The following is a 22,429-nucleotide window of genomic DNA, read 5'->3' on the forward strand; positions in this document are numbered from 1 at the left end:
TGCACAAGACTATGCATTTGATTTTTGTTGTACATTTATTGATAAATAAAAGAACTCAGAACTAATTAGCTGTCGAATCTACTTCTTTGACCCCAAGAGCAACTATAAACTTCAATATAATATTATCATATTATATAGTAATATGCATATAGTATATAGTAAATAGGGACATGAGGAGGGCAAGGATTTATGTTTTTAAATGAAAATTAAAATAGTGAGGGACAAGGCTATTCTTTTTATAATGGAGATACAAAAAATCATTCAGAGAAAATTAGGGACGGAAGAGGGGGAAATTAACAACCCTCCCCCCCGTAAATTGGGGCTGCTGATAAAAACTGAGAATCTTGAAAAAAACAAAGAATAAGCTAGTTTTCGCACAATGAAAACTTAAAAAGGCAGAAACAATATAAATACCTAGAAAGGTAGTTGCTTTTGGTTCTCGCTGAACACTGGTTTTGCTCTTAACAGCTCAACAAAATTGCATACTCCATGTTAAATTAACACGTTTCGTATTATTTGTTGAATGGAGATTCCCGAATTTCCAATAATAGCTTGAAAACAAGACAAAAATATCTTGAAATTATTACTAGTACCTTTCCAAACTTTAGCTCGTTCATATTTAAGTTTCAGAAATAATTATTATATACATGTACAACTCTTTATTTAGTAAAACCAGTAAGTCTTGCCACATCTTTAAGCCCAGTTCTTGATAACGTAGCTCCTCAAAAATACGAGGCGAAAACACAACAAAAAGTAAAATATATAAGTTTACAAGACCAAATATCAGATAATAGTGGTAAATGAATGCAAATTGAAAAGCTAGAAATAAAATTTTCAATTTTTATTTAAATTTCGCCCTCTTCAAGAGCATCATCAGCTGCAGCTTTCAGAAGTACAGGTGACAACAATTCATTAAAATTATATTCTTCAATATCATCATCCATAGCACAGTCTGCTTCTTCAATTGGGATTTCAAATTTACCTGACTTGGGCTTCTGCTGTTTTGGACCTACAAAAAACATTAAATTTTGAAAGAAAGTTGTAGTAAATAATAATAACATAAGGTTTCATATGAAGAGAGAGAAAGATGGGGGAGGGTGAGAGAGAATTAATTTTGAAAATAAAAAATTCTGTCACATCAAACTACGATAGGATAAAGACAGTTAACCGAATATTATTTGATAGCTATTATTCCAACAATCAATTTTTTGCTGCTTTATTGTAAAATCTGCTTCATATAAACTTTGAGTTTTTAAATAGCTGAGGTCAAGGCTGCCAAGACCCATCAAGCTACTAGTTGTTCCCGATACGAGCGTCTTGAGTGCAGTGGTGACTACCTTCTTGTGGAGCTCCTGAGATTAGTAGGCACAAATAGAGGCCTATTACTGCTAATGTCAGTCATAGTCCAGCCACTGGTCGTCCTGGCCAATGTCTGGCCATGAGGCAGGGTATTTAGTAGATAAGCTGTTGAGATACATTTATAGCACTAATAGCTACCAAAATAACACACAGGAGGTCAATCCCCTTGACATGTTAACTTTAGACCATTACGCAAGAAAAGATACCCTAAGGAGAAATCCAAGGTTGGATAAAAAAAAAAGTTTTCCACTTAGTTAGTACCAGTTATGAGGATCAGGTGCCGTTTGCTGCTGACGGCGGGCAAGTGGAGGGTGGATCTTCCCTCCAGTATTGCCTGCCCAAGCCAGTCTCAAGCTGTCAAGTGAGGTTCTCAGAATAGGGAAAAACAATGGTAAACACCTTGAAACTACCAAAAAAGGCCCTTTTACAAAAGAAAAAAAGATTTCTTGTCATCGAATAACACTTTCGTGATATCCTAAATACTTTCAATTATATTACTCTTCTCTCAATTTATGTACACAAGCGTTTTCCGCAATTTCTTGATTGACTCAAACGTTGGATTGGTACAAAGTGTTGAAGGTTAGTTCAAGAATGATGACCAAGCCAAGAACAACAGTACAATTTCAGTTAAGAACAGGACTGGGCCATGCAATATAGGCTTATGCATGGGAGGTTATTTTAGGAAAGGAGTGCAACCTGATGAAAAGGCGAAAAGTGTACACAGGAAATTATACATAAACTCTTTGAGATAACCTACCCCCCCCCCCCCCGTGTAAACAAGCCTGGTGAGACCTGGCAACAGTGATGACATTGGAGATAATACTGACATAGATATCTATCTTCACTTATAATACTGACAAAAGCAAGCAAATAAATATATAAAGAATAATACAAATTTATTAGCGCTAAAATTTCCAAAACATTTTGTTCACCAAAAATTTAAACTTGCTAAGTGTGATTTTAATATTTTTCCTGTTCTAAGTTTCACTTTGTAGGTGAATTAACTTCTACTCTTTTTAAGTTATGATATTGATATTTACATTTCACACACAAAGCTTTTTGTTTTTACTTATAAGCAGAATAGGTTCAAAAGATAGTTATGAATTCATAAAAAACACAAATAAAAGGTGCCAGAAGGAAATTAGTAAAGCTAAATACATTGGTTAGAAGGAGGAGGGACAGGGTAAAATTTTTGTCTGCAGAACACTGTAAATGATAGTACTTGCACAAGACATCAAGTCAGGCTTAACAGTCACTGTGATCAGGACCTTAGGAGGTATACTATAGCATACAAACATTGCTGCTTTCTATCTTATGGTTGAGATCGACTCAGCCCAAAATGGATGGTGTAACTAATGTAACTTAATAGTCGAACTGGTAAATGTTTGATTTGAGATCAGATAAACTTCAGTTGGTTTTGTGATAAGCTTTTATGTCTGTAAACAGGCGTCCAAGCAATATTTTTTTTAGGAGGGTAAGGAGGAGTCAACTAAAGAAAAGCAAAATTCTTTAAACTTCATGAAAAAATACAAAATTAAATGAAGTCATAAAATTATGGGCGATGTAGTGAGACAGCTAAGCTTGAAGACTCTCCTTATGTCCCTTTCTGTTGATGTAATTTCCAATTTTTGCTGCGTTTATTTGATCTGTAGTTCACAAGAAGAAGTTACAGCAAAAGAGAAATGATAGTTGTCAGTTATTGGATACACACCCAAAAACTGAAGTTAGGTTTGTCCTAATGAAAAATAATAAAGCATGATGATAAAATAATACTTTAGAAACAAAATTATGGAAACCTAACCCAACATAACGTAACCTAACCCTCACCCCAACCCTAATGTGCAAATATATAGCCCAAATTATACAAGTCAAATGCATTGTATCATCCATCACTTGTTCTTGTAGCTATGAAACTAGTTTTCTGAGATGTAACCTAAGCGCAACTCTTGAATGTGTTTCCAGTAACCAACTAGTACCAAAAAAATTCTTTAGTTATAAATAATACTTAGAAAACTGGAGTGGAATAAAACTAAGTTGTAACTTACCAAGAAGACGCACGACAAACTTTCCATTTTCTGCTGAAATAACCACAGCTTTTTTGTATTCTGACAGAGTTGGCTGATAAGACTGATCTAGTTCCAGCTTCTTAAAAGCGATTAAAGACCCTTTCTTAGGCATATAGACTAGCGAAGGGAGTGTACTAAAATCCTCCCCTTTTTCGTCACCATCAATACTGTTGTTGGGGATGGGCATCAATTTATTAGTATAAACCTTTGATACATTTTTATAATGGTCCCGTTTTGTATTGATTTTCTTAAACACAGGAGGGGATGCACTGCCTTTCAGGCTAAACAAAGCACCAAGATCATGCTTTTCCTTACTATTATCAGCACAAGACTCTTTTTGAGAGGATAACAGTGAAAATGTGCTCGAGGACAAAATAACACTATCAGTAGGTTGAATGTTACTACCATTAGCCAAATCATTTTTATGTAATTTAATATCTGACGCAGCATTCAGAAGAGGTAAATCTCGTGGAGTTGATGTACTAACACAGTTTTGAGTGACAGATGGTGAGGAAAAATCTGACATAGCCAAATCCCCCTGCTTGCTAAATCTACTGCTGCATGTATAGGAGGATATTAATTCTTCCACACCTACTTTGGAACTGTTACTATAAGTAGCCGATTTTCCTGCACCCATTGAGACGTGGTCTTCTTCTGAATCATCACTTTGATCTGAGGGGAAGCGAATATGCTTTGAATGATTTGAAGTCGGTTTTAAAGGTGGTAGAACAGATTCTGTTAGGAGCAATGGATCAGGCCTAGTTAAAGTGGCCTTTTTTCTATGTCGTCTTTTGCGTTTTCGGTGGATTCTCGTAACAATTGCAGTTTCATCTTCATCCTCTTCTTGAACCACATCATTTCTAACTGCTGCAGTGACATCCATATCCTGTGTACTCCTGCTAATACTGGAAGTAAGACTAGGTGGAAAATCTCCATTTTTGGCAGGCTTACAAACCACATCACCCACTGTAATATCAAAGACTGATCCAATTTTATTTGTTAAACCCTCATCATCATGAGGTTGAGGAAAATTATTTTCAGGTGGATCATTCAAACTATGTTTACTTGACACAATAGGTGAAGAAGATTCACCAGATGTTCTGAGCTGTTTATCATGCAAATATTGATGCTCTAAAGCTTTATCTTTTTGGCTGTTTATATCGGCATCAATGCTTGAAAATGATTTTTGGTTGATCCTGATTCTTTTTGCTGCATGATCACTATCCTCGCTGTTAGACTCTGAAAGCTCTTCTAGCATTTCTGGAGTATTTTGGCCAGCATCCATTAATGAAGCCTGAGGCTTTGCAGCAGTGACCAATCTAACCAGCCTGAAAAAAGAAAAAATAGCAAATATATTAATTACCATATGCCAAATTACCAAGAAAGGCTGCCATACTCAATTTTATTCTATTATGAAAAATATTTATGTGGAATTAGGCCTATCCGCCACATATGACAACCATGTCCTCCAGACTAATTTTGAGGCATTTTTCCGCAGTGCAAATGAACGTGTAGCTAACAATTTTACCAACAATTACGTCTCCACCACCCAAGCTAAAACAGTTCACTAACATTGCTAGAGAGTTTCAAAAAAAAAAAACATTGTTGGGGGGTTTGAAGCGCAATATTAAAAAAAAAGATAATACAGAGTAGGTAGTTTTCACACTTATAGCATTAATAGAGATTTGGAAATGCTAATATTTCTTGACAAAATTTTTAGACACATTGAAAACAAAACTATCTCCAGCAAATTGGAGGCAAAAACATTTTCGGCTATTCTATCTTAACCACTGTATTCACCATTTTTTTTATGCTGCCTTGAGGCTCTCTTAGACCCAAAATCCTTGAAACTCTGAAATCTTATTTTAAAGCTTGTAGATTTTTAATGTCCTGCCCAATTACTAGGTTTCTGTGAATTGTCACCTACCAAGTTTTGCTAGCTACGAATTCTGTTTTCGTTGTTCTAACAAAAACTGTTAGTTAACATTGTTAGCTAATGGTCGGACAGAAAAAAAGCCTTTAGAAGGAAAATTTACCTCCTTGTTCTTAGTTGTGTACTGCTGCATAATTCATAGAGAAGAGGCATTGGGGAAACGACACAGTTTCTGAGGCAGTTAAAATAACTACAGTGTCATTTTTTTTGTTTAATTGTCATGTCTTAAGCAAAACAAGTTATCCAACATTTTCCTATGAATAAGGAAGTCTTCGCAGGAAACAAAGTGGAAGGAAGTCTTCACAAGAATTCCAAGGAAGTCTTCAAAGGGGTTTTTTAGGTTTTGTAAAATTTTAAAAATAATAGCGTCTTACTGAATATTGTACATTAATTACATCATATTTTTGGTAAATTATCTTTTTAAGTAAATAAATTTCAGCAAATCATCTCAGGTAGTTTTTGAGTATGAGGTGATGATATTTTATCATTCGAAGTCCCCAACCCCCTATAAAGCAGACATGCAATTGTTCATCCACCTTGAACAGTTGTTCCCGTTTTCTACGTCATTTTTACAGAAAAAATAAAGCCACTCTCTAAGTGTAAGGGTCATCTTCCAGCTCGTATAAAAAAGGGTAAAATCTTTGTTAGTTTTTTGCCAAATGTATATATACATATTTATATATATATATATATATATATATATATATATATATATATATATATATATATATATATATATATATATATATATATATATATATATATATATATATATATAGTACCGGACCATGGCAATCGGCAGGCTTCTATATATAGATTCTCACTGTCGCTTGTCTTCCTAAACGCAGACAATTTGAGCCGTTTCTTGATGCCATGACGTCCAAATGGACCTTAAATTAGAAGTGGTGCCTTTGTAAAATTACATATTTTTATTGGACCTTTAACTTTTGCCTCGGCTTGTGTTTTGTCATTATGAAAGACATATCACCGAACCTTTGTTTCTTTCAATTGTTCAGGTGGTGGGAAAAAAATATTTTTTTTCTTTCAACGATTTATCTTGTTCAGGTTTTTGATTTTCAAAGGTATGGAAGGCATTGACGACCACCTTTGTTTCTTTTTATTGTTCAGGTGGTGGGACAAAAACTTCTTCTTTTGCAGCTTGTCTTTTGTCATTATGAAAGACGTATCGCCAAATCTTTTATTTCTTTTAATTGTTCGGGTGGTGGGACAAAAACTTCTTTTTCTTCCAACGATTTATCTAGTTCTTGATTTTGATCCATATTTTTAAGTTTCAAAAGTATGGTAGGTATTTATGACCTTATCCATGTCAAAATCCAAAACCCAATCATCATTGCTATCATTTTCAATTTGTTTGGTTCGTTACACCTCGGCTTATCTTTCGTCATTATGAAATACGTATACCCGGAACCTTTGTTTTTTTTAATAAAGGTACGGGGCAAGCGACAGGTAACTATAAATATATTCTTAATTTTATCTGTTTTATAAAAACTTACCAACTAAGCAGTTTAATGGTCTCATGACGTCCAAACGGACCTTAAATTAGAAGTTGTGCCTTTGTAAAATAATTTTTTTTTATTGGACCTTCAACTTTTGCTTCAGCTTGTCTTTTGTCATTATGAAAGACATATCACGAAATCTTCTTCTTCTATTTAACAGCAGGCGGGCTTTTCAGTAACACTATTTAGCCCTTTTCCTTTTGCTTCACTCTGTGGGCTACAGAGCTACTGGCTTGATTGCCTCATATTTATTAGATATATTCAGATATCTTTCAGCAGATCTTTCGACTCTAGGAGTTCAAATATAAGATGATAGATGTTGATTTCTATACTCTGTGTGCAGGTATAGTTGGCTAGGCTCTTGGCTGATAGTGGGATTTTGTGGTGTTTGAAGCATTTTAACAGTTTAGAAAGCAAGGTATGTTGTGCAGACGTCAGCATATTACATTCAAATAGACAATGGTCAATTGTTTCATTATTCATATTACAATGCCTGCAAAGAGGGGACAGGAGAATTGAGCCACTTGAATTAGAAAGCTTATATGAGAATGCAAGGAAATTTAGTCCATTTGTTCCAGAACAAATTCTATGATAAATTTTAGAAAGATGCTTATTGGGAAAGGGGGAAAGGATAGGATTAATCTTATTAAAATTAATATCTGATAGCCTCCATCGGTAAATATCTCTAATTGGGATTGGTCTCCCACTTGGCTGGTCAATATTTATAGCATTTTTTGCTATTTCATCAACCTGATGATTACCACTTATGCCAGAGTGGCTAGGAATGTACTGAAAGTAAGTTTTTATGCCACTTGAAGCAAGATTATCAATAATACTGAGACAATGATAAGTGTCAATGTCCAACTTGTATTGAGGAGCTGAGGCCAGCAACTCAAGGCTTGATAAAGAGTCAGAATAGACGATAATATTATTCGAATTTTGAATCAAAGATTGGTTTTGCTTAAGGTTTTCTAATGCCATGATTATGGCATTTAACTCAGCAGACATTATAGATAAATTATTAAATAATCTCTCGCCCATTGCAATTTTCAGGTGAGGACGGAAAACACCACTTGCAACCTTCTCATTCATTTTTGACCCATCAACAAATATTTGGAAGTGATTTTTATAGGTAATTGTATTAAGTTCTGCAAATTTATTCTGAACAAAAGTAATGGGGGTTAAATCTTTATTCCATTTTGAAAATTCAGTATTTATTATGGGAAATGACCAATTCCATGGAGGGGATTGGGGGAAAGTAGGTGCACTAGACTTTGTTGGTATGGGGAACTTCTTCTGAATATTGGCATATTCATCTGCAATACCTCTATACATGGCTGGATTTCTTAACCAATTATGTAATGTGTGTGAGCTATTTGATTCAATTTTTGTATGATGTTTTATCGAGAGAAAGCTACGTCTCTCCCTTATTGTTGTTAATCCACTCTCCATAAGCAGAGACTTGGTGCTTGTGGGTTTCCTAAGACCAAATATGAGACGTATTATATCATTTTGTGTTGTTTCAATTTTTTGCATCTGGGTCTTTGCACATGCACCATAGACAATGAGCCCATAGTCAATATGGGGTCTTATATGTGATTTATAAAACTGGAGTAAGGTTTTCTCCTTACAACCCCAGGGTGTGGAAAGAAGTCTTTTTAGTATATTTGCTTTTCTATAACATTTTTTTATTGTGTTTGAAATGTGGAGGTGGAAATTAAGTTTTTGGTCAAGCATGAGACCTAGGTAATTAATATTATTATCTTCTGGAATAGTTGTTTTATTTAGAGTTAGTTTTGCATTAACATGGTTTCGCTTCCTGTGAAATTGGATTATTTTTGACTTGGTGGGTGCAATGGGTAAATCTGAATGTTGAGAGAATTTTTCAAACTGGAAAAGTGACTTTTGCAGATTTGACTGTGCCATCTGAAAGGTGTTGCCAGATGACCATAGCACCAGATCATCAGCATATTAAAGATTCGTGTGGGGTAGGTTCATGTCCCAGAGATATAGGGCAAATAGGAGGCAACTGAGGACGGCTCCCTGAGGTAGGCCTTTGGATATTGTCTTTTGGGGTGAAGAGGCTGAACCAACACAAACAATGAAACTTCGCACTTCTATGAAGGATTTAATAAAGGATACTAGCTTGGGAGGTACTCCAAGGTTTGCAAGTTTATTTAAAAGGATTTGGTGGTTCACATTGTCATATGCTCCTTCAAAATCAAGGATAGCTGCCACTAGGATATTATTTTTTGAGAAAGATTTATTTATTGCATTTGTTAGCAAAATGAAAGCATCTGTTGAGGAGTGGTATTTCCTGAATCCAGTTTGAGTGTGTGGGATCATGTTATTTCTCTCAACAAACCAGAGAAGTCTGTGATAAATCATTTTCTCCATTATTTTCCCCATCACAGGTGTAATCATTATGGGCCTATAAGACACAGGGTTATCTTTTGGTTTATTTTTCTTTAGGATTGGTAGGAGGGACTAACATTTCCATATATTGGGGAACCTAGAGGATGCCCAAGCGTGATTATAACAATTTAGCAGTTCATGTTTGTATGAAGGTGTGAGATTCTTTATCCATGTAGGGTGTATATTGTCATAGCTGCTGCTAGTTTTGGACCTAATATGATGTATTGCATTATTCAATTCCTGGATTGAAAATGGATTAGTTATGTACTCGGATCCTGGGCGAGGTTGGTAACTAGGGTTCATAGGAATTGTGGACAGATTGCTTTGATTGTTTGACGTTAGCTTATTAACAAAAAGAGTTGCAAATAGGTTAGCCTTTTCAATATCATTGTCATAATGGGTATTATTATGTATAAGTTCATACAGGAGTGGGTTGGGAGAAGTCTTTTTCTCACATATGTGGCTTATGACTTTATGTATAATTGGCTCATGCGTTTCTCTGGAGAGATTATTTGCAAAATTATTCCAGTATTTATATTTAGCATCTATTATAGTCCTTTTTAGATTAGATTCTGCTTGTAATTTTTTTAAATATGTAGTAGGTGTTGTTTTTTTTATGAATTCTGTCCTAGCTGCCTTTTTTATATTCCATTTATTTAGGCACTCATTTGTCCACCATGCTTTAGGAATTTGTTTAGGGAATGTTTTCTTAGGTGTTGTCCTGGGGATAGCATGATTAGCTGTATTTATTAGTAAAGATGTCAAGGCTTCAGCATGTGTGTCAACTGTTGTGTTAGAAATGCATGAACTTTGGGTGAAACTTGTAATTTCATCATTTAGCTTATTTTGGAAAATAGACCAATTTGCTTTAGTGTTGATATAATTGGAAGTATGAGAAGAAGTTTCAGCAGGTTCATTTAGGGAGCAAACTATAGCAAAGTGGTCTGTACACAGACTATCAATTTTATTTATGTAAATTTTGTTCAAAAAATTTAGAGACACAATTTGTAGGTCAATTGTGGAGAATTTGGCACTTTTGGGGTTAAAATATGTATTTAGGTTTGGAGGGGTAGCAACAGCTAATTCATTATTATTTGAAATCATATGCTCAATAAATTTACCAGCTTTATTTGCTGGTTTATTCCCCCACAAAAGGCTGTGGGCATTGAAATCACCACAAATAATGATGTTTTTTAACATATTAGAATTATTTATATAATTAAAGAAATCCTTGGCATCTGAAGTTTGGCCATTAGGGTTATAAAAGCTTATTATGTAGGTTTTTAAATTATTCAGCCAAACACTTATACCAATTACATCAACATCATTTTCAAAATCTGGAAAATTGATGCCACAAAATTTTATATTATTATTAACTAATAAAGCTACACCACCTCCTTTTCTCTCTGAAGATCTATCCTTTCTCAGGATAGTGTATCCCAGAGACTTAATTTGTTGATTTTGGGTTAAATGAGTTTCCTGGAGGCAAGCAATATTAATGGAATTATTATTCATAAATGGTATTAGTTCATTTAGCTTATTTTCTGTGAGTGATCTTACATTCCATTGGAGTATTGATAAATGTTGTGTTGTTGATTTATTCTTCATATGAATGTGTATCAATGTTCAGCTTTGTTAAAAGTAAAGCAAGATCTTTTTTTGCTTGAATGAGCATATCATCTGGGATGTAGATTTTTGCCAATTCTGCAATAATTTTTGTTTTCTGTAGTAAATGTATGTTCATGGCCTGAACTGCATTACAGTTTAGAATGAATAAGCATATATTTGGGGATTGCATTTTTGGTAGTGCATCCTGTTTGTTGGTTAATGGATTAATTCCTGGTAGTGTTTCTGGTTTGTTTCTTCTTGGGAGGGAGGGCCAGGCTGGCCTCATCTCACCGGACAAGGAGGCTTGTTGGCTTGGTGATTGCTTCTGATAGGGATTTGGGCTAGGGGGCTGAGAAGAGGGGGTTTGATATGGGGGGCTTGAGGCCTGGGGGCCATTTGACTGGGGGGTTTTGGTTGGTTTCATTACAGGCTTTATTTGGTACTGTTGGGCAGCATTTGCTTCCATTGCTGCAAAGGGGTATGGGATGGCCTTCTCTGTTGATATTTGGAGTGTTAGAGCTCTTTTCTTGTATGCAGGGCATAATGATTTATTTGTAGATTCATGTGGGCCTTTGCAATTGATGCATGTAGGCTGGGTGTTGTTGCAAGTTGTCAGCTCTTTAGGATGGAAAGATTTACAATTACTACACTCTTGGAGAATTTCATTGCATTTGTTTGTTGTGTGTCCCAGTTTGAAACACTTCTGACACTGAATAGGTTTAGGTTTGTATTCCTTGTGTGGTTTGATTTGCCCAAATAGGAATAATTTTTCTGGGATATCAATTTTATCCTTCAGTGTGAATAAGAAGGATCTACTTGTTTTTAGGCCAGTAGAGTTAGGTTTTCCAAGTTGGGTAACATCCTCAACTGGGATTGTGTTTCCAGCCCTATCTGAAAGGCCTTCTTTTAACTCCTGAGTAGATATCTCTGGGGGACCATTATAAACTACTATTTTTGTTGGTGATTGTTTTGGGTTCCAATTAGATGCAATAATTGGGGTATTCAGAAGGGATTTAAGGTTAATTATTGTATCTGCTGATTTCTGATCTTCTACAGCTATTAGCAGAGATCCATTACGGTTAATGTTAAGAGAGAACATTGATTTTAGCAATTTAAAAATTGCAACTCTTATTGCAGAGATCATTTTTATTTCAAAGGGGGTAGTGGGATTAATTTTAAGGTAAATTAATAAGTTTTTGGAGGGATGATCTTGGGCAGGGAGAGGGGAAATGCTTTTAATTGGGGAGATTTTTTTCCTTTTTTTAGAACTTCTAGAGAGGACCTCTTGAAACCCATTATCATCATTTATGGTTACATTAGCCCCTACACTTATCATTGTCCTATTCTCTGAATTGGAGCTATCATTTGAACTTTGAGATAGGGTGCTTGACCAGCCAGGATGGGTATCTTTCACTATGACACTTCCACTGGAATTTGATTTGGGATCTGGGGGGACATTTTTTTTTGGATGACTTCTAAACATTGCCTATTGGAAAAAGCTTTAAACAGAGAAAAACAAAACTAAAGCAAGAAGGGAAAATGGAATGATATCAAACCGTCTGCACTATACTATGGGGAGAAGAACACCACAGTATAGCCCTGAGGATGAGTTGAGCAGGATTGGTTTGGTATAACTGCTGATTAGAAGCGATAATAATTCACAAGAAAATTTGTTTTAATTTTCTTATAGAGTTGCTGAAACCTTTGTTTATAGAGTTGACGAAACTTCTTCTTCTTCTTCTTCTATTTAACAGCAGGCGGGCTTTTCAGTAACACTATTTGTTGACGTAACCTTTGTTTCTTTTAATTCTTCTTCTTCTTCTTCTATTTCACAGCAGGCGGGCTTTTCAGTTGATACTATTTAGCCCTATTCCTTTTGCTTCACTCTGTGGGCTACAGAGCTACTGGCTTGGTTGTCTCTTATTATTAGTTATTCTCAGATATCTTTCAGTAGATCTTTTGACTCAAGGAGTTCAAATATAAGAAGATTGATATCGATTTCTGCGCTCTGTGTGCAGGTATAGTTGGCTAGGCTCTTGGCTGATAGTGAGATTTTGTGGTGTTTGAAGCACTTTAACAGTTTATAATGCAAAGTATGCTGTGCAGACGTCAGCATATTACATTCACATAGGCAGTGGTCAATTGTTTCATTATTCATAATACAATACCTGCAAAGAGGGGACAGGGGAACTGAACCACTTGAATTAGGAAACTGATACGAGAATGCAAGAAAGTTTAGTCCATTTGTTCCAGAACGTATTCTATGATAAATTTTAGAAAAATACTTATTGGGAAAGGGGAAAAGAGTAGGATTTTTCTTATGAAACATAATATCTGATAGTCTCCATCAGTAAATATCTCTAATGGGGATTGGTCTCACATATCGCTGGTCAATATTCATAGGATTTTTTGCTATTTCATCAACCTGATGATTATCACTTATACCAGAGTGGCAAGGAATATACTGAAGATAAGTTCTTATGCCACTTGAAGCAAGATTATCTATAATACCAAGACAATGATAAGTGTCAATATCCAGCTGATACTGAGGAGCTGAAGACAGCAACTCAAGGCTTGATAGAGAGTCAGAATAAACTATAATATTATTTGAATTAGCAATCAAGGGTTTATTATCCATAAGGTATTAATTGTTCAGGTAGTGAGACAAAACTTCTTTTTCTTCCATCGACTTATCTAGTCCATGTTTTTGATTTAACAAGGTATGGAAGGCATTGATGACCACCCTTGTTACTTTTAATCGTTCAGTTGATGGGACAAAGGCATCTTCTTGTACCTTAGCCGGATTTCTGTTCTTATGAAAAACATTTCATCAAACCTGTGCTTCTTTGAATTGTTTTGAGGATGGGACAGAAACCTCTCTTTATTTCAACGCTTCACCGAGTGAATGTTTTTGATTTTTCAGAGTTATAGTAGGTAGTGATTTCCTTATTCAAGTCAAAATCAAAAGCCAACTTAACATCGCTGTTGTTTTTAATTTGTTTGCTTTGTTACACCTCGACTTATTTTTCATCATTATGAAATATCTATCGCCGAACCTTTGTTTTTTTAACAAAGGTATGCTAGGCATTGATGACCTTATCCATGTCAAAATCCCAAACCCAATCATCATCACTATCATTTTTATGGTAGGCATTGATGACCTTATCCATGTCAAAAATCCAAACCCAATCATTGTCGCTATCATTTTCAATTTTGACACGTTTTGATTCTTGCTGTCCAGGTCTGTTTTTCATTGACTTGCTGCTCTTCATTTTTATTTTTGACTTCCTCACGTTTTAGCAATAGGCTTTGCTTTAACTGCCAGTATTGGTGTTGTTGCAATTGATGGTCCAGGTTGTCAAATTTCACATCCTATCACGTTTGATAGTTCAGGTGTTGGTTCCAAAGAATCATCATTTACAGTAACTGCAACTAAAAATTTTTGTTTTTTGGGCCTTCCAATAGTCATTATATTATATAAATAACTGTTACGTTTGAAACGCAACAATGTTATTCATACTTTGCCTAACATCATGTACGCATATACTTTTATGGTGCTATTAATGATGATACAAGAAATGCTTAAATGATGCACTAGCACAGTATGTGACATCATTTGCAAAAACAAAAATTAAGGCTCTTAACGATTTTTCTCAGACTTCTGACCTACCTAGATCGTTTTTTATGTGAGAACATCCCAAGATACCAATTTTCCTTAAAAAATATGGATCTGTTCTTGAGAAAAAATAAATAAATACATACCCAAATATTACTCACATATAAAGATAGTATATATTCATACAGGTATATATATATATACATATATATATATATATATATATATATATATATATATATATATATATATATATATATATATATATATATATATATATACATCTTCATTCAATAAATGTGGGATGAACAGGATTCAAAATGCTGGTTCTAAACACAGTCCTAGGTCATATTAAAGAGCATTATACATATAAAAACAACCAACAGCACTTGAAATGTGTCTCATAGGGTGTCAACACCCCAAATATAATAAATTTCAAGTTCAACCATTTTATTATAGATACATAACAAATAGAATATAGCTTTTCATTAGAAAGGCTCCCCGCATAATAAGGTAAGGGGCTATCTATCTCTCCATGAGATGCTTAAATTACATGAAAAATTCTACAATTGTCAATGTCACAAAATATGTTTTCGTCAGAAATACTCTTTATGAGTGTCAAACGTTCTTACTCCTGTAATTTAGCTCTCCCTTCATCCCTTTCAATATTTAAGTGGTTAATCTTGGTAATTCAGAAATACAAACAGTCAGAATTTTCACATTCCACAGCAAACAAAAATAATAATAATAATTTGTTTTTAACCCTCTTTTGTTACATTACAAAAATGCACTATAAGAGTGTCAACAGAGAAAGAAGGAAAAAAAACAACAAAGCAAACAAACAGAAAAAAAAATATGAATAATTATCAACTATACAGTAAAGTGACCAATATATTTAGCAAACAAATAACAACAACTAGAAATTCAAATCATTAAGACACAGGAACTATCAGCACACCCCAACGTATATAATAGATGGCTAAGCAGAAAGTTTAACATATTCTTAAACTAGTCTTCAAATAAACAGATAATTCCTCCACCTTGTCACATAGGCCTATATCAAAAAGATAGTATTTTTTCAACTAATGTTTGAATTCCAGCACCACAGAGGGATACCAATAAAATACTTAACATACCAGTAGGACCCCAACTTTTTTTTCCATTACAGAGAAGAGATTCCAAAAGGGAATTATGAAAAACACATGTAGTACAAACATGGAGTTGTATAGCTTTTTTTAATGTATATTTATCCAACTGCCCTTTATTTTGCACCAGCAGACCATATGTTTAGCAGAGTTTCTTTTTTAACTGATTAATGGCCAGAGTACAAGTTGCTCTTATCAATAAATCAAAAGGAACACCCACGTGGCAGAAAGAGTCAGACCTAAGAACAGTGCTCAAAACTATATCAAGGGACTCTGATTGTGAACTAAGTCCTTGACGGTTGAACAGCATGGCTAATCTTAGACAAGCAATCCTGGAGAGTGTCAAAAGCTCTTTTCCTTGAAGGCAGATTTCAGCAAGAAAAATTAAGTCACCTGCATAAGACATTTGACAAATATGAATATGGGTATCAATAATATATGATGGGATGTTTCTCGTCACTGTTCTAAATGCATTGTTGAAAATTGATGGAGTTTAGACTGAGCCTTGCTTTACCCCATGCTTCACAGGAATAGGATTTGTTATCACAAGAATGGATCCAGACTATATTTTCCATCACAAGAATGGATCCAGACTATTGAATTCTGGTACCAATTCCAAAAGGCACACGCAAATAAAACCACTAGTTCTGCTGTCTAATAAAGCAACTAATGTTTTTGAATGTATAATAGAATCAAAAGCTTTAAATTGATCAACTGCACAAGTACAGTCTCTTTTTCATCATCTAATGGATGTTTCAAGCGGTTATAATAATTTGGAACAAAGCAGTTGACAAAAAAACACAGCAAACTTAAATAATAAAGAAATTCGAATATTTCAAGTTCACTTCCAAAAACCATTATCAACAACAAAAAAATTAAGCTAAATTATACACAAAAATCAAAGAAAAACTAAAAACAAAATAATGAATAAAACATGTTTTTCTTTATACATTGTGTTTATTTTAGCTTATGCTGTTCAATGTGAGCATTCTCAAAATTTCAGTTACAAACTGAGTCCTTTATTTCTTCTTCTTTTTCAAAACAATAGGTGTATATGTTACAGTGAACAGGGGTGGATCTAGAGCAAAATATTGGGGGGGGGGGGCAATGTGACAAATGTGCTAATAATTGCACAAATTTATTCTAAAAAAGAGTGAAAAAAAAAACAGAAAGAGGGGGCAAGAAGAATTTTGGGGGGCCTGTGATAGTGAAAGACCCAATCTGGAGAATGTCAATATTCACTGGTGAATGTCAAAAATTCCTTTTTCTCTGCTTGGATTCAGTCAGCTTTGTCAGTCTTATGCAAGGTTTGATGGCAACGGGTTAGGTTTCTAACCGATTTCTGAGATTTATAACCTAACGTGTTGCCATCAGACCTTGCATAAGACTGACAAAGCTGACTGAATCCAAGCAGAGAAAAATGGATTTCTGACATTCACCAGATTTTGAGCTTTCACCATCACATATATGCTAAAATGCAGAATTTTCCACCTCTTTGGCTTTGACTGAATTTAGGCATAATTATTAAGTTGATCAGCTTGCTTGGCAGCCACTTGATGGAAGTCAATGTAAGGAATTCAGGAATGCAAACATAAACATAAGTGGTGCTTTTTGTTTCAAGTTTTGCTGATAATATAGACTAGGTGAGTGAATCTTATGTCATTAAATAAAAAAAAAATTCTGCTGAAAGTAAGAAGCAACACTAAAACTTAACAATGGAAATTATTCCATGTGTGAGGGGGGTGGGGGCCTACCCCCTCCTCAATACCCCTTAATTCACGCTAAACGTTTTTAGTACTTTTAAAAAGGTTCTGGTTCTAATTGCATGGCCATTGTGCTTCAGGAATTAGTTCTTAAAGAGTTTTCAGGAGAAAAAGGTCAAACTTTACAATTTGTTTTAAGTTTTAATGTTGCTCTTTACTTTCAGTAGAAAAAATCTTGTTTTTTGTATTTAATTTCTGATTGCTTTTCAAACAATCTCAGGAAATCCACCCCCTCTATGAAAATTTCCCCCACAAAAAAATCCTCCAAGAAAGTTCCTCCCACATAAAATTTTTCCTCCCCCCCCCCATAAATTACCCATAGAAAACTCCATTCTTTCTGCAAATTCTCCCCAGAAAATTTCTTGCTTACAATTCTGCCTGAAAAAGGCTCCATAGCATACTTTCATTTGAAGAAAGACTTTTTTTTTATTTAATATCTGATTGTTTTACAGGTCACGGAGGAATATTCCCTGCCTGGAAAACATTTCCTGGGAATCTCCCTCCCCCTAACAGAAAATTTCTTCTGGTGATAAAAAAACCCATTGAGGATTTCTCCTGTGGGAAATCCCCCCCCCCATATACAAATTCTCCAGAGAATTCCAACTCAATTAAACATTCTCCTGGACAATTCCCAGAGCATCTCAACATGTAAAATACGGTTACCAATGAGAAAGTAAGACAAATAAAACAAATTTTGTATATGCATTCTGGCAAAGCCCCCTGTTTAAAATTTCCTGTGGAAAGTTCACCCCCAGAAACTTCCACCCAATAGGAAATTCTCCCCATAGAAAATCCCCCCCCCCCTAAAAATGTTGGTATACTTCCCAACAACAAATACAATATATAAATAATGGGAAAATGTCATAGCTTGTGCCCCTTCCTCCTGGGGCTCAGGGGGGCCATGTCATCCTCAAAGACATAGTTATTGGACTTTTCAACTATACTGAAAAATGACCCCTCTCAAAATTTTGATCACAAAACATTGGGGAAAAAAGGGCAAGAGAGGAGGGCCAGTTGCCCTCAAATTTTTGGATCACTTAAAAAATGCATTATAACTTTTAGTTTCTGTTCAAATGAGCCATCTGCCAAACTTCTAGGACTATTGGTTTGATACAATCACCTCTGGGAAGAACAATGAGAATATTCCTTGACTTTTGGGGGATGTTGCCACCCTTTTCAAAAATCAGGAACATTTTCTCAGATTCTTAACTTTTGATGAGTAACATTAAATGTAACAAATTTTATATATTTGGAATCAACATAAAAAGCCAATTTTTTTGATGTTTCTATTGCCATAAAAATTTTGTTTTTTAGAGTTTTTGTTACTTATTGGCTAAGTTGCCCCTTACTTACAGTTTGTTATCACAAACTGTTTGACATAAAAAATATAATGTACCTAAATAGCAACAAAGACCACACTGCCTTTCCATCATGAACAACCAATTACAAGTAGAAACAATAGGGAATTTTTTCAAAAGACAGTTGAATTCCAAACTCTAAATGAATATTTTGTCCCTATGTCCAAGGGCTGTTCTCAGCACAACACAAATGAAAACATAAAAGAGAAACTTATATTAAAATATAAACTTTAAAACTAATTTTTTTTTTAACCTTTTAAACAGCCTTAGCATTATGACTTCAACCAAGTTCAACCAGAACTGACTGATAAAGCGAGATTATGTGATACAATTTATTCAAACAAAATAAAAATAATTAAATTCACACTTTCAATGCTAATCTATCCTTTTTGGCAGATAGCCTCAAAGGCCATTTTGTAAAAGATTCTATAGTATTGTCTATTGGTTTTGTAATATATTTTATTAGATATGTTGGCAGAACCCATCAGAATTTAGAAAAACGCCTGCAACAGCATAAATAAAGCCTTAATTTCTAATAGTTTTAATAGCTCCTTTGATCCTTCTTTAGGTAGCCATATTTTTGATAACCCCAGCAACACAATACTTTTTGAAAAATTCTCTCTCATTACTAATGACTTGGGGATAAAACAGGTTGTTTAGTCATGAATTGAAATTAGACTCAAAATTATTCATAATATTTCTTTATATAGGGATTTGGGAGAGTACTCAACTACTCATTAAATTCTTTATACACAAATGTAATTAAAAATAATCTAACAAAATAGTTTACAAAAACAATAGACAATACTAGAAAACCAGGTACAAAAAGGAATTTGAGGCTAGCTGTCAAAAAGGCAAGATTATAATTGAAAGTGGGTATTTCATTATTTTATTTTGTTTCAATGAATTGTATGAACTCATCTCACTTTGTTTATCAATCCTGGTTGAACTTTGTTGAAGTCATGATTCTAGGGCTGAAATTTAGGTTTAAAGTTTGTATTTTAATTTCTCTTTCATATTTTGTTTGTTGAGCTGAGGATGACCCTTGGACATAAGGCCAAAATATTCCTTTAGAGTTTAGAATTTCACTGTTTTTAGAAAAAACGTCCCTATTGATTCTACTTGTAATTGATTATTTATAATGTTACCTATCTTGTAAACAATGGAATTTTTTTTATCTATAACTTCTCAAAGATGGAAGTGATAATACACCATTCAGACTCTTATCCATGTGAAAAAGTTGTGCATGTTTTGTGGGAAAGTTTAAGAAGGGTAGGAAGTGAAACCTGTATTTAATGCCCTCTTTATTTTTACAAAAACCTGTGTTGGTCATTTTAGTTTTATTGCCAAAGTTAAAAAGTAATTTTTAAAACATCAAAATTTCCTAGAGGAAGTAAAGAGCAAAGTTGGACTTTAAATAAACTAAGATAATTGTTTTACAGTAAGTGCAAAACTAGCTCAAATAAACTGACTCCTGATTTTTCCCTATAATTGCAGAATTCTGAAAAAATAGCACTTGAAAGAAAACACAAATCAAAGAGAAAAAAAATATGGATATTAGGACCTAGAAAGTCTTAAATAGATTACAGACAACTAAAGAATAACTCCTAAGTCCCTCAACTATATTTTACCAGACGTAAGCTGTGTTTTCAGGCTCAGTAGGTTCAAGCAGAGAAAGAACAGGTCAAAGTACTAAATTATGATTCAGGATTTGACAAAAGGCCAATAAACTAAACTACAATTTCTGGTAATATTTATGTTAGATTCCTTTCCCAAACTGAAAATTAAAATAATAAAAGAGTAATACCATCACATTCCCTTTTTAAACACTTTCCAAGTTTAATTAACAATATAATGACACTGACAGGAGGGGACATTCAAAGAAGCTGTTAAAGCCATCTGTCAAAACTCAACACTGACAACAGTTTTTCTCCTATCATGTAGTAGATGACTGGAATAGTCTCTCAGATACAATAGACTCAGGACCCAATGATGAAGATTCCAAGACATCACTAGATGTTGCATGGAATGGTGTTTCCTGAAAGAACTAGTGGGAGTCATTTGATGTTTGATCATTCATATCATCAAGTAGGCTATAAAGCAATCCACAGATCAAAATGGATCTTAATTTGCTCTGAAGTGCAAGTTAAGGTGGTAAATGTTTACCAAATTGAGTTATAACTAAAGTGAATATACCACTCAATGCCTTTTTTATGCCCTTTACGCATATAATAATAATTTTTGTCAGAAATGAATTTTAGCCCCCATCCCTATATGTACCAATTCAGGGTATATAGTTGCACATTAAGGGGGGGGGGGAAAGTTTAAACTTACCTCTTATTTATGTCAGAAATAAAATTGACCCCACCCCCCTAATGTGCAAATATATACCCTGAATTGGTATATATAGCCTAGGGGTAGGGGCTAAAATTCATTTCCAACAAAAATGATTATTATATTCGTAAACAGCATAAAAAAGGGAATCAAGTGGTATATTCACTTTAGTAATAACTCAAGAATTTGATTTGGTAAATATTCACCATTAAGGTAATAATGAAACACTGTTTTCAAAGATGTCTATTCCTTAGATTTCTTAATTGTCATTGAATCAAAAATTAACCATAGAGATTCTACCTGTTCAGTTAGTGTATGTGTGGAAGTAGTAGCCTAGCTTAGTGATAGTAGTATGTACATACTGTTTTTTGTTGTTTTTTTTACATTTTCATGAACATTACCAGCATGTTTCTACTTAATAATCTAAGCCATCCCTGAGATACTACTAATGTGCTCTTTTGATAACTAGCTTCCACATAAGCTAATACGTTTTTTATCAAAATTTTACCATAAAATCTAGCATAGGCCTATTTTTACAGGTGGTATTTTCTAGGCTTCAAAACAAAGGCAATGTCAAACCTTACTTAGTAGCCTACATACTTACTTTAAAGGAAGATAAGCATTGTCATAAAATTGTATTCTCCATTCATGAAGATACTCCAATTTTGTGTCATTAATCAGGAATAAAGGGTCTTGTTCTCTATAATTTAGAACCATTCCAAGCTCAGAGCAGTCAATGTTGAAAGCTTCTGATAGCTTTAGTAGCACATCAGATATAAATTCCAATTTTTCGCAAGAAAAGAGCAGAATTGATCTCCTGTAATCACTAAAGAAATCTGAGCAATCAATTCTTAATAATTTAGTTAAGCACATGATTATTATATTTTAAAATATTTGCGCTTAATGCCAACTTTTTTTTGTGTTTGATCATCAAAAAGTGACAGAATCTCACGGAATTCCCTTTCTTGGTATATAGTAGAATTTAAAAGCGAAAGCAGTTACCAATGTATCAATCATGGAACTCTCCATCTTGGAAATTTGATTCATCATTTTCAGTGATTTTCATGTCCCTCCAGGATGTCAAATGTCACCTTCAAAGGTTTCCCTAGAGTTAATACCCCTGCTAAAGACAAATTACCTGCCAATCCAAATTCAGGTATTTTTTCGCGAGAAACTGACTACTTTGTATCCAGACTCTCTCCAAAAATATACTGATGGCTCGGTAAAAGACTTCAAATGTGCCTCTTTATCTGTTATATCGATTTACTCGTTTATAAAAGCCAGAATTACTGATAAAACTTTTATCCTCACCGTA

The 22,429-nt window shown here is 34.2% G+C and overlaps 1 protein-coding gene across 1 annotated transcript; it reads right to left on the reverse strand.

Moving 5' to 3' along the window:
- Nucleotides 1–31: 31 nt before the first annotated feature.
- On the reverse strand, nucleotides 32–21,987 carry LOC148942288 (uncharacterized). Its single transcript, XM_089103369.1, has 3 exons — nucleotides 21,719–21,987; nucleotides 3,405–4,753; nucleotides 32–1,009 (listed from the first exon to the last, which is right to left on the reverse strand). The coding sequence occupies exons 1-3, from the start codon at nucleotides 21,985–21,987 to the stop codon at nucleotides 846–848; spliced, it is 1,782 nt and encodes a 593-aa protein (XP_088959495.1). The 3' UTR covers nucleotides 32–845.
- Between the last annotated feature and the right edge of the window lie 442 nt (nucleotides 21,988–22,429).

The sequence above is a fragment of the Artemia sp. Qi Xiang Cuo genome, chromosome 17, assembly GCF_049724085.1.
Source record: "Artemia sp. Qi Xiang Cuo chromosome 17, ASM4972408v1, whole genome shotgun sequence".
NCBI lineage: Eukaryota > Metazoa > Arthropoda > Branchiopoda > Anostraca > Artemiidae > Artemia > Artemia sp. Qi Xiang Cuo.

What these genes read in the sequence shown, in the direction of transcription:
- LOC148942288 (XM_089103369.1), bottom strand. Translation starts at nt 21,987, where the DNA reads ATGTGCTTAACTAAATTATTAAGAATTGATTGCTCAGATTTCTTTAGT. An exon ending in AATGCTTATCTTCCTTTAAA is followed by an intron (nt 4,754 to 21,718) that starts GTAAGTATGTAG and finishes TTCTTTTTTCAG; the next exon opens with GCTGGTTAGATTGGTCACTG. An exon ending in GTTTGTCGTGCGTCTTCTTG is followed by an intron (nt 1,010 to 3,404) that starts GTAAGTTACAAC and finishes TGTTTTTTGTAG; the next exon opens with GTCCAAAACAGCAGAAGCCC.